The following is a 13,371-nucleotide window of genomic DNA, read 5'->3' as shown; positions in this document are numbered from 1 at the left end:
GTTTGTATTTAAAAAACTTACTGTTCAAAAGTAAACTTTATTCAACCAGGGTAATTAATTACTAGTATATTTACTATTAAAAAACAACTTATTTTTAAAAAATAAGTTTTTTTAAAATATGATTTTAAAAAATGATTCTGGGCACATGTTCTCAGGACCTCCTGAGGCTGGGTCTCCAAATAAAAAACCAGAAAACCCACTATTCTTTTTTTTTTTTTTTTTTTTTTTGAGACGGAGTCTCGCTCTGTCGCCCAGGCTGGAGTGCAGTGGCCGGATCTCAGCTCACTGCAAGCTCCACCTCCGGGTTTACGCCATTCTCCTGCCTCAGCCTCCCGAGTAGCTGGGACTACAGGCGCCCGCCACCTCGCCCGGCTAGTTTTTTGTATTTTTTTAGTAGAGACGGGGTTTCACCGTGTTAGCCAGGATGGTCTCTATCTCCTGACCTCGTGATCCACCCGTCTCGGCCTCCCAAAGTGCTGGGATTACAGGCTTGAGCCACCGCGCCCAGCCCCACTATTCTTTAGATTCGTTCTAACAATGAATCTTTAGAATGTAGACTTCAGATAATTTTAATAATTCTCTTTGGAATTTGATTCATTCTTATAAAAAGTTGACCTTTAAATGTAGGTCTTTCTTTTAAGAATATGTCTTTTTTTTAAAAGGTGAACTTTGAGGATGATTCTCGTGGAAAATACCTTGAACTTCTAGGATACAAGAAAGAAGATCTAGGAAAGAAGGTAAACTTTCAGGAAAGTTAGATGGCATGCGGTTTATGAATCACACTTCAAAAAAATAAAGTTCGACACAGATTATCTTAAATCACCCAATAAACATTTAATACTAATTTGTGTTTGGTTGCCAGCATTTTTTCTTTTTTCTTTTTTTATTCTCCATTATTACCCACAGTGGTTGCCAGAGTTTTGAATACATACTTGTATTAGCCTTTCATCATTCTTTGGAAATGACTAGAGTTTTCTGTAACATTGCAGGTTGTTGCATGTGTGGTAGAGGTATACCGTGCACTGTAAGTGCATATTGAAGTTTAGTGCTCTTTTGATGTCCAGCAGAACTAAGATCACATCACAACCCCACTCTTTAGTGGCTGTGTCTTTGCTCACTCCTTTAGAGTTTTATATTTAACTTTATTAGTAGTCTAAACTTCTTGAGGCTGTAACTTTTTTAGGCTTGTAAGAGATTAATATATGAAAGTTATACTTGCATGCCTGATGGCAGAAAATGAGGAAATAGAATGATTGTCAGATTATTTCTAATCACTTCCGTGTGAAAGAAGCTAGAACCATGGAGAACCAGTTATAGCTTTTATTGTTTTTTTAAACATACTATTCCTATAAGAACTTTTGTGGATTTTTGCCAGTGAGAAGCAAGAGGTGAACATTTGCTGGATGCTCTGAAATAGAATTCCATGTAGTAGGTGAGCTGTTATTTTTATTTCAGATTGCTTTGGCCTTGAACAAAGTGGATGGAGCCGATGTGGTAAGAAGGCCTTTAAAAATAGCTACCTTCTAAAACTTTGGCTAGGTCATAACAAAGAAGGAAATATCATTTAAGAAATTTGTGTTTTATGGTTCATAGTATAAAAATAAATGCTTATTCTAGATATTTTAATAAGTTAATAATTCTCATTTTTAAAATAGCATGAACTTAGCTGGTGGAGCATTCCTTTCTCTTGACATACATATTTGAATTTTGTAAAGGAGGAAAAACAGAATTAATGACTACTCAAATACTTAAGATAAAGTTTTTGTTGTTGTTGTTTTTTGTTTGTTTGTTTTTTTGCCGGGGAAAAAAAAATTGATGGGAAAGTGGGCTGGGTGCGGTGGCTCACGCCTGTAATCCCAGCACTTTGGGAGGCCGAGGAGGGCAGATCACGAGGTCAGGAGTTCAAGACCAGCCTGACCAACATGGTGAAATCCTGTCTTTACTAAAAATACAATAATTAGCCGGGTGTTGTAGCACATGCCTGCAATCCCAGCTACTTGGGAGGCTGAGGCAGGAGAATTGCTTGAACTGGGAGGCGGAGGTTGCAGTGAGCCGGGATCGTGCCATTGACCTCCAGCCTGGGTGATAGATAGAGTAAGACTGTCTCAAAAAAAAAAAAAAAAAAAAAAGAATGGGAAAGTGTTAGCAGTAATAGTTCTTTACTTTTCCTTTAATGGTGATTCTCAAATAAATTTACTCACTGTTGCTTCTTATGATTAAACTAGCTCTGAATGTTGTTGGTTGGGTCTTTTGTCTTCCTGGTTCACTAACAGCCTTTTAATGCTACATTTTTCACCTTCCCCTGTAATTGTTTTGTGTACCAAAGGCTCTTAAAGACTCTGACCAAGTAGCACAGAGTGATGGGGAGGAGAGCCCTGCTGCTGAAGAGCAGCTCTTGGGAGAGGTACTTATTATTTTTTTTTTTTTCATATTATACTGAACAAATTTGTGATATTTGTGTATCTCACATTAAAATAAGAAAAATTTTCTTGACTACTTGTGGCAAAATTAAGTTGAAATAAATTGTTTTCTTTGAGATGTTTAGGATAGGAATCTATTTACCTATACTGATAAAAGTATCATCTCCAGACTCTTGTTCTCCAACCTTGTTTCTGGATTATATGGTTTAAAACTAACAGTTGATGTGAGATTAACATAATTTGGTCAGATGACTATCAGGATGTCAAACTGAAAAGAGATTTTATTCAGAAATCCTCATTGTGTTGCATGTGAAGTTAATGTCTTTTCTTGGCCTATAATTTTGGGCCAACTATCAGTGGCATAGGCCTCTGAATTAGTACTGAACATGGAGTTGAAGTAAAGGATATTTCACTAAACTTACTGTCATGATTTTCAATAAATGTGTCCTTAGTTGATAATTTTTGTAAATAATTAAGAAGAGTCCTTGAACACAGAGTTACATCATTAATTTTTCCTTTTAATTTTCTGGGTGTTTTTTTTTTAACCACTAATGAACAAATCTATAATTTACTTTTCTTGCTTTCTAATTTTATATCATCTTGGAAAATCAACAAGTTCTTCTCATCTCATCTTTGGCTTTTTCATTGTTCTTTGCAATATCTTGACTATGGAATGTTTTGTATAATTTTTTACTAAGTTGTAAAAATAATTCAGTAAATTTAGTCTATTACAAGATGATTGCAAAAATCATTCTCCTTAGAAGTGGATCTCCTAGAGTTTATTAACAAGAGAATAAAGAATGTGGATAAAATCTTACTAAAAATTTGAACTAGGCCAGGCATGATGTTTGCTCATGCCTGTAATCCCAGCACTTTGGGAGCCCAAGGTGGGAGGATTAATTGAGGCTAGGAATTCAAGACTAGCCTGGACAACATAGTGAGACCCCATCTCTAAAAAAACAAAAACAAATTAACCCAGCAGGATGGCACATGCCTGTAGTCCTACCTATTTGGGAGGCTGAGGTAGGATCACTTGAACCCAAGAGTTCATGGTTGGAGTGAGCTATGATCACACCATTGCATTCCAGCCTGGGTGACAGAGCAAGACCTTGTCTGATTTAAAAAAGAAAAGAACTAATTTTGAGAATATTTAAACAGAATTGTAAGATACATAGAGAAATGTACTTTCATTTATGTACAGGTAGACTATGTATTATCAAATAGAGGGTCATTTGGGAATGCACTCATGAATAATAGGTAAGGAAAATATGCATTTAATGAAATAGTAGTCATCAATGTGTACTTTGGTTCTTTGAAAAAATGTGTTTAAGGAGATAAAATCTTCCCCTTTGTCTTGATGAGCTATTTGTTTCATAGTAGCTTACACATTGAAGGCACTCATTACCTAATAAATTGTGCATTTTTTGACCTTATATCTAGTTCAGAAGTCCATAAATAAGGATAAGTCATTTCTAGAAAGCGAATTGGAGAAATAGTGACTTAAAAAAAAAGAAAAATGGCCGGGCGCGGTGGCTCATGCCTGTAATCCCAGCACTTTGGGAGTCCAGGGCAGGTAGATCACGAGGTCAAGAGATTGAGACCATCCTGGCTAACACGGTGAAACCCCATCTCTACTGAAAATACAAAAAATTAACCAGGCGTGGTGGTGGGTCCCTACTCGGGAAGCTGAGGCAGGACAATGTCGTGAACCCGGGAGGGAGGTGGAGCTTGCAGTGAGCTGAGAATGCACCACTGCACTCCAGCCTGGGTGACAGAGTGAGACTCTGTCTCAAAAAAAAAAAAGTATTTTTATGCAAGTTTGTTAGTGAATATAATTAGATCAGTGTGTCTGATTTATTCCTTAATGTGAATAACTTAAATTCTTAATTTCTTGGAGTTTTTAAATTCCAAATGCTTCTCTTTAGTTGGGGAAAGGGAATTAGGGTTATAGATATTCTCCTGTAATAGTCAACATTAATAATTAAGTGTATTTGCAGATGGTGCAGTGCTGTACTCTGCATTAAAATTACCCAGTTGTAAAGTGCCACTGACCTTGAATACTAGATATTTACATTCAGATGTGTAGATAATGTAGCACGGAAGATAGATATTTCATCTCATGTAAGAAAGCTGTGTTTTTCTTTAAAAATTTATCTCTAATCTCTGATATATTTTGGTCTTATTTTGAATTTTTATGCATAGGAGAGAAAGCGTTTAAAATTATTTGCCTACAAAATGCTTCCATTATATTTTTTCTAAAGAAAACATTGAGTTTATTTTTAATCAGTCTTGCAGGTAGTCTCAGAAATTATAACAGAACTGTGTTTATTTTTACCAGACTAGCCCACTGCTCCAGGTATGACTAATTTGAGTGAAAACGAAATGTATACTTGAATTTAAGTGTATTAATAAATAATATATTGCTTTTATGTTGTGGATACCAAGTGATTTTTTATTCTTTTTTTTTTATGATTCAGTTAAAACAAAAGCACCTTATAATCAAATGTAGTGGACAGGAATTCTTAGATGTGTAAAAGCAGGTTTGTTTTAAAATTTTAAAATAGTGTAATTTTAAAATATATTTTCCAGCCTGGCATGGTGGCTCACGCTTGTAATCCCAGCGCTTTGGGAGGCTGAGGAGGACAGATCACGAGTTCGGGAGATTGAGACCATCCTGGCTAACATGGTGAAACCCTGTCCCTACTAAAAATACAAAAATTAGCCGGGCATGGTGGCAGGCACCTATAGTCCCAGCTACTCAGGAGGCTGAGGCAGGAAAATGGCATGAACCCAGGAGGCAGAGTTTGCAGTGAACTGAGATTGCACCACTGCACTCCAGCCTGGGAGACAGAGCAAGACTCCCTCTCAAAAAATAAAATTAAATAAATAAAAATAAAAATATATTTTCCATATTTTGAGCCACTCATAGTTACCTAAGAAAACAAAGATTCTTCGGCTTCATTACTGAGATACCAGTAATGAATATGTACACGTTAGTTTGTTTAATAGTGTTTTCTTTGTTTTTTTTTTTTTTTTTTTTGAAGCGGAGTCTTGCTCTGTCGCCAGGCTGATGTGCAGTGGCACAATCTCAGCTCACTGCAACCTCCACCTCCTGGGTTCAAGTGATTCTCCTGCCTCAGCCTCCCGAGTAGCTGGGGCTACAGGTGCACACCACCACCACCACCACCAGCTAATTTTTGTGTTTTTAGTAGAGATGGGGTTTCACCATGTTGGCCAGGATGGTCTCAATCTCCTGACCTCGTGATCTGCCCTCCTCGGCCTCCCAAAGTGCTGGGATTACAGGCATGAGCCGCTGCACCTGGTCAATTTTTTTTATTTTAGTAGAGATGGGATTTCACCATGTTGGCCAGGATGGTCTTGATCTCCTGACCTTGTGATCTGCCTGCCTCAGCCTCCCAAAATGCTGGGATTACAAGCACGCACCACCATGCCCGGCTAGTTTTGTCTTTTTAGTAGATATGGGGTTTCACCATGTTGGGCATGGCTGGTCCCGAGCTTCTGACCTCAAGTGACCTGCCCGCCTTGGCCTCCTGAAGTGCTGAGATTACAGATGTGAGCCACTGTGCCCAGCCTGCTTAACCAGTATTCTTCATGACCTTGGATTTTATTTATGATTATGTAATGGGAGGTAATATTTAGGGAAGTCATAGATCTTAGTGTAAATTTGGATCTGAGAACTTTTCTGGAATAACTTGGTATGTCATCTAGTCTGTAGATGAAGAATCATGTGTAAATTTTTTTTTGTCAGTAAATCATTCCACAGTTTTATTCTGGCTAAATTGTTGCTTTTTTCATCTCTTTAGCACATTAAAGAGGAAAAAGAAGAATCTGAATTTCTACCCTCATCTGGAGGAACATTTAATATCTCCGTCAGTGGGGGTAAGTACTTGTTGGTTTTGATTTCTAATTTTTTTTAACCATTGGAAAACAAATAGTTCCTGCATTTAAGTTAAAATGCTTCAAGTCAGGTGCCATGGTGCATGCCTATAGTCCCAGATACTTGGGAAGTTGAGGCAGGAGGATCGCTTGGGCCCAGGAGTTTGAGGCTATCCTGGACAATATAGTGAAACACTATCTCAAAAAAAAAAGTTTTGTCACAGGTGGTACAGTGTGAGAAAGAACTCACTTTTCCTTTAGTACAGTATATGTAATCAGTGCCGTGGGAAGGCTGGTGTGTTCAGACACCTACGTGATCTTTGATAATCCAGTTAAAGCAGTCTGGAAAATGTATTATTTTATATTTATCTCAGCATATTTCTATAGATCTTTTCCATAAATACCAATAGCTTGTGTTAGAAATTAATCCACTAGTAGTCAGAAATTAGTATTGTGGTCTCCATTCATGTATGTGTATAAAAATTGATAGATGTAGTACTTTGTTGTTGGTTTTGGTAACAAAAACTCTATTTAACTTGGATGTATTATTTTCTTGTTGCAGACATTGATGGTTTAATTACTCAGGCTTTGCTAACAGGCAATTTTGAGAGTGCTGTTGACCTTTGTTTACATGATAACCGCATGGCCGATGCCATCATATTGGCCATAGCAGGTGGACAAGAACTCTTGGCTCGAACCCAGAAGAAATACTTCGCAAAATCCCAAAGCAAAATTACCAGGGTATGTTATTTTAAAAATAAGCAATAATGTATTTGTCTTTCTAATTATAAAAACAATACACTGTTATTATAGATAACTGAAATGCAGAAAACAGCAAAGAATTTTAAAAACTCATTCATATTTCCTTGACCTGGAAATAGTTGTTGACAGTTTGGCATGATTATTCTAGTTTTGTTGTTTTGTTATATATTATTAATTTTAAAGATGGTGTCTTGCTGTGTCACCCAGGCTAGAGTCCAGTGGTGTGATCTTGACTCACTGCAGCCTCCACCTCCCAGGTTCAAGCAATTTTCCTGCCTCAGCCTCCCAAGTAGCTGGGATTACAGGCGCCCGCCACCGTGCCTAGATAATTTTTGTATTTTTAGTAGAGATGGGGTTTCACCATGTTGGTCAGGCTGGTCTCGGACTCCTGACCTCAGGGGGTCCGCCCTCCTCGGCCTCCCAAAGTGCTGGGATTACAGGCGTAAGCCACTGTGCCTGGCCTTATTAAAATTTTTAATTGTGGCCGGGCGCGGTGGCTCATGCCTGTAATTCCAGCACTTTGGGAGGCCAAGGCGGGCAGATCATGAGGTCAGGAGTTCAAGACCAGCCTGGTCAACATGGTGAAACCCTGTCTGTACTAAAAATACAAAAATTAGCTGGGCGTGGTGGCGGGCGCCTATAATCCAAGCTGCTAGGGAGGCTGAGGCAGGAGAATCGCTTGAACCTGGGAGACAGAGGTTTCAGTGAGCCGAGATCACGCCATTGCACTCCAGCCCAGGCAACAGTGCAAGACTCTGTCTCAAAAAAAAAAAAAATTTTTTTTAATTGCTCTATAATATTTTATGGTAAGAAGATGTAATGTTTCCCTTATTTTGTTATGTTTAGGTAGTTTCCAGTATTTTCCAAATAGAAATAAACACCTTTGTTTATATAATGATAAACACCTTTGTTATGCCTAAAGACTTGTACAAATTTCTGATTATTTAAATTGAACTGTAGTCATAGAAGAGGAATTTCTGGCACAGAGGGTCTAAATTTTTTTTTAACTTTTACTTTAAGTTCAGAGGTACATGTGCAGGTTTGTTATCTAACTAACAAACTTATGAGTTAACTTGTGTCATGGGGATTTGTTGTACAGATTATTTCATCACCTAGGTATTAAGCCTGGGACCCATTATTTTTTCTGATTCTGTCTCTCCTCCCACCCTCCAATAGGCCCCGGTGTGTGTTGTTCCTGTCCATGTGTTCACATGTTCTCATTATTTAGCTCTTACTTATAAGTGAGAACATGCGGTATTTGGTTTTCTGTTCCTGTGTTAGTTTGCTAAGGATAATGGCCTCCAGCTCCATCCATGTCCCTGCAAAGGACATGATCTCGTTGTTTTTTGTGGCTACTTGATGTTATTTCTACATCATAAAAAAAGTAATTTTTATGGAAATTAGTTTTCATTAAAGTTGTACCAGTATTGAGTCCCATCAGCCTCATCTCATGTCACTCTCTCCTCTGTTACCTTTTAGCCACAGTGGCTACATTGTAGTTCCTCCCTCACTCATTGCATGTTCGTTTCTCACTGGAACTTTGCATCTGTCGTGCCCTTGGCCTAGAAGGCTTTTTCCTTCTTGATGAAGTTAATTCCTTCTTGTTCTTCAGATCGCGTTTCAAAAGTCTACATGCTTGGGCAGTTTTTCCTGATCCATCTAACCAGGTCACACCTTTCTATTAAAGGTTCTGATAGCATCTTACGTTTTTCCTTCTCAGCACTTTATGAAATATGTTGTCAGTTGTTTTTGTTGTTGCTGTTGTTTCTTGAGGAACAATAATACCATTATTATGTCATTTGATTCAAAAATATACTTCATTTTGCTACTGCATTTGGTATGAAATAGTTGACACGATTAATTAGCCAGGATTAATTTTTATTGCTATGTTAAAGACTTTTAGTTCTTCCTTTGTTTTCCTTTCTCAAGCTCATCACTGCAGTGGTAATGAAGAACTGGAAAGAGATTGTCGAGTCTTGTGATCTTAAAAATTGGAGAGAGGCTTTAGCTGCTGTGTTGACTTACGCGAAGCCAGATGAATTTTCAGCCCTTTGTGGTAAGAGATGTGCTTTATATTTAACTGCATTTACATATGTGGCAGAGCATATTGTAAATAAACTTAAATGACAAATTTTATTAGAAACTTTTTAAAATCTGCAAATCACAAAAAAGGAAAAGAAGTTCTCATTTCAGTGCCTTTCTCAGATTTATTAAATACATCTTCATACCTACTCTTTTTTTTTTTTTTTTAATCTTTTAGCGATTTTGGTTTCAGACAGACTAGAGTTGGAATCTTGCCTCTGCTACTTAGTAGCTGTATGATCTATGAAAAATTACTTTCTAAGCCTCAGTTTATTCATCTGTAAAACAGACCATAAGTAGCTCTCACTTAATGTTAGCTATGGTAAAATTAATAATGATAACGTTAGAATAGAAATTACCATTATAGGCCATGACTAAACTGGTGGCTGAGGAATAAATATTTGCAAGAAAAGCTTAAGGCTACTAGTATAAAAACAAATAGCCGTTTGCTACCTTGAAAGAATTATAAGAATATAAAAATTACAAGATACTAACTGCTTTTTTTGGAGATGGAGTTTTGCTCTTGTTGTCCAGGCTGGAGTGCAATGGAGCGATCTTGGCTCACTGCAGCCTCCGCCCCCTGGGTTCAAGTGATTCTCCTGCCTCAACCTCCCAAGTAGCTGGGATTATAGGCACACACCACCATGCCTGGCTAATTTTGCATTTTTCGTAGAGACGGGGTTTCACCATGTTGGCCAGGCCGGTCTTGAACTCCTGACCTCTGCTGATCTGCCTGCCTCAGCCTCCCAAAGTGCTGAAATTACAGATGTGAGCCACCACGCCCAGCCATAACTGCATTTTTATAAGTAATTTATACTAGACTTAGCTACCATTGATAAATCTATTCCAAATATGCCTCTAGGGTTTTTTTGTTCAAATATTGTTACCATTTATTGTTTTTCTAATTTAATAAAAATTAGTTGTACAGTTAGATAATAGTTTTGTAAAATCATTTATTATATACAATTTTTCACTCCCATTCATTTAACAAATGAATATTTACTGAGCATTTAGAGTGATTTTGTTTCTCTATGCTATTCATTGGTTATGAAGCATAATCCATGCTTCTGAAAATATTATTTAACTGCTCACAACCTCATATACAGATTATCTTGGGTATAATCTTATTTTATTTTCCTCTTACTTATAGATCTTTTGGGAACCAGGCTTGAAAATGAAGGAGATAGCCTCCTGCAGACTCAAGCATGTCTCTGCTATATTTGTGCAGGGAATGTAGAGAAATTAGTTGCATGTTGGACTAAAGCTCAAGATGGAAGCCACCCTTTGTCTCTTCAGGTAGTATCTTTGAAACAAAAGACACTTCCTTTTTAGTGTTGTCTTTCACCCTACTTATCATCAAGTTGTAATCTATAAGTTCATTTCTTCTGTACATTCAAGAACTTCTTTTGCTGTATAATTATATGCATTTATTACTATCTTTAAAGAAGCAAAGTTTGAGATGATAGGATAGGGAAATGGGGTTGCAGCTGTTGTAAAATCATGGCTGTGATTTGGGAGTTTATTGGGGGAAATAGGTGGCAGGAGGATTGAAAACAGCTCTCAGGTTTACCTCTTTTTCTGTGTGCTCCTCTGTCTGCTTCCCGTGGCTCTGTCTGCCATGAGCAAAGAAAGAAGCAATGTGGGTAAAGGAATAGGAGGCATCCCCAATACCAATAGAGAATCTTTATGGGTAAGGGAAAATGAAAGTGAGAGGTAAATGGAATCCCATGTAACAGAGGTCCCCAACCCCTAGGCCATAAACCAGTACCAGTCTGTGGCCTCTTAGGAACCTGGACTCACAGCAAGAGGTGAGTGGTGGGTGAGCGAGCATTATTGCCTGAGCTCTGCCTCCTTTCACATCATTGGTGGCATTAGATTCTCATGGGAACAGGAACTCTGATGTAGTCTGTGCATGCGAGGGATCTAGGTTGTATCCTCCTTATCAGAATCTAATACCTCATGGAACAGGCCAGGTGGAACAGTTTTATCCCGAAACCATCCCCCCTGCTGGCCTGTGCAAAAATTGTCTTCCACAAAACTGGTCCCTGGTGCCAAATAGGTTGGGGACCACTGCCATGTCACACCAATACACAAGCAAGAGAGGAAGTAGAAAATGTGGGGACTATTCTCAGGCACTAACTATATATTAGATATTTTTTTCTAAGCATTTAAATCAAAGAGTCTTTTTTTTTTTTTTTGGTTTTTTTTTTTGAGACGGAGTCTCGCTCTGTCGCCCAGGCTGGAGTGCAGTAGCCGGATCTAGGCTCACTGCAAGCTCCACCTTCCGGGTTTATGCCATTCTCCTGCCTCAGCCTCCCGAGTAGCTGGAACTACAGGCGCCCGCCACCTCGCCCGGCTAGTTTTTTGTATTTTTTAGTAGAGACGGGGTTTCACTGTGTTAGCCAGGATGGTCTCGATCTCTTGACCTCGTGATCTGCCTGTCTTGGCCTCCCAAAGTGCTGGGATTACAGGCTTGAGCTACCGCGCCCGGCCAAATCAAAGAGTCTTATGATAATTTTACCATATAATATTTCTCTGTCTGGAAAGAGTTTTTCCAGTAGAGTCATTGCTTTAAAGATCACTCTATTGAATGGGAAATCAAGGTTTTTGTTATAAGAGCTTCTGAGAGAAAAGCACTTGTTTTACCCTTTTGGATCTAAGCACTTAGGAAAGGCAGAAAGGTAGGATATCCTTATGCTTTCTACCAGAAGCATAGCTCCCCATTGTGGGAAGATTTGGTGTTGAAGGGCACACGAGAACTTTGAGTTAAAATAGTAAACTCCTTTGGAAATCACATGCCTCTGTCTACGGGTCACCTCATGGTAGTACTATTTTTCTAGGATAGATGGTGTAATGTTATATTAGTCCATTTTCATACTGCAATGAAGAAATACCCAAGACTGGGTAATTTATAAAGAAAAAGAGGTTTAATGAACTCACAGTTCGACTTGTTTGGGGAGGCCTCACAGTCATGGCGCAAGGTGAAGGAGGAGCAAAGGCATGTCTTACATGGTGGCAGGCAAGAGAGCATGTGCAGGGGAACTGCCCTTTATAAAACCATCAGATGGCTATCAAGAGAACAGCCTGGAAAAACCTGACCCATGATTCAATTACCTCTCACTGGGTTTCTCTCATGACACATGGGGATTATGGGAGCTAGAATTCAAGATGAGATTTGGGTGGGGACACAGCCAAACCATATCAGATATTTTCACTCACAGTTCCTCCCATACAGGCTCGAACACAGTTTCTACCTTTAGACACCTGCCTGTCATTTTCACTTTGAGTATTTGCCTGTTTTAGCTCACTAGACAAGTATCTGGTAGCTTAAGGATATTTAGGAAAAGGCGCTAACCTTCCTATCCTACCCTATCCATAAGTAAGAGGCCTTACTAGCTTTTCACTTGCTTAAATAGTGGCTGTACTTTCCTAAGAGGGATGGTAACAGGTGCTATACTTTTAGTGGGTTTTATAAATCTTAGTAACTCTTGATCTTTTCCTCTTATACATGGTCTTGATATTTCTGTTTTGTTACTCATTTTTTTCATTTAGGATCTGATTGAGAAAGTTGTCATCCTGAGAAAAGCTGTGCAACTCACTCAAGCCATGGACACTAGTACTGTAGGAGTTCTCTTGGCTGCGAAGATGAGTCAGTATGCCAATTTGTTGGCAGCTCAGGGCAGTATTGCTGCAGCCTTGGCTTTTCTTCCTGACAACACCAACCAGGTAATTAGAATTGACCATTTTTGTAATGTTTGAGTAAGATGAGTCCAGTAGATACCACTTAGCATTAGACATAAACATACTAGTTGGTGGAATGTTTTGGAGCAGTTGAATTTCTATAACCTGACTGCAGGTAAATGTTATTGACAATTCTTCAGGGATCATTTTAGGTATATCTAAGCTGTGTTAGAGAGATAGGATAATCTTGCAGTGCGATAGATTCCTTCATACTGACATAGTATTTTAGGAAAATGAATAGGGAAAAGACCAACTTTTTATTTCTAAAGCCAAATGCCAATTCTTCATACAAAGTTCTTTGTGGGAATCTTTTATGTCAAAAAACTATAAATGTTAATGTTTAATCAAACAAATGGAGCTGTTAACATTTTTTAAATCTCATATGTTCCATCCGAGATAGTATTGAACTTCATTCTGTATGCCATTTTAGTTTGCTACTGTCTGTGGGCAAGTATATTTTTATGTATTC

At 38.3% G+C, this 13,371-nt stretch overlaps 1 protein-coding gene across 50 annotated transcripts in view; it reads left to right on the top strand.

Annotated features, from left to right (window-relative positions):
* Positions 1-13,371, top strand: part of SEC31A (SEC31 homolog A, COPII coat complex component) — an 81,000-nt gene that overhangs the window by 33,421 nt on the left and 34,208 nt on the right. For 18 of the 50 annotated variants that reach the window (XM_007999082.3, XM_007999074.3, XM_007999071.3 and 15 more), the window contains exons 12-19: positions 663-737; positions 1,456-1,494; positions 2,327-2,404; positions 6,245-6,320; positions 6,880-7,058; positions 9,009-9,135; positions 10,312-10,457; positions 12,714-12,887. In XM_007999082.3, coding sequence (XP_007997273.1) covers positions 663-737; positions 1,456-1,494; positions 2,327-2,404; positions 6,245-6,320; positions 6,880-7,058; positions 9,009-9,135; positions 10,312-10,457; positions 12,714-12,887 — 894 coding nt within the window. The remainder of the gene's footprint in view (positions 1-662; positions 738-1,455; positions 1,495-2,326; positions 2,405-6,244; positions 6,321-6,879; positions 7,059-9,008; positions 9,136-10,311; positions 10,458-12,713; positions 12,888-13,371) is intronic. The other 32 variants (XM_007999083.3, XM_007999079.3, XM_007999078.3 and 29 more) reach the window with 3 other exon arrangements.

The sequence above is a fragment of the Chlorocebus sabaeus genome, chromosome 7 (assembly GCF_047675955.1).
Source record: "Chlorocebus sabaeus isolate Y175 chromosome 7, mChlSab1.0.hap1, whole genome shotgun sequence".
NCBI classification, from domain to species: domain Eukaryota; kingdom Metazoa; phylum Chordata; class Mammalia; order Primates; family Cercopithecidae; genus Chlorocebus; species Chlorocebus sabaeus.
Note: the sequence above shows the minus strand (reverse complement) of the source record. Positions and strands in the feature narration are given on the sequence as shown.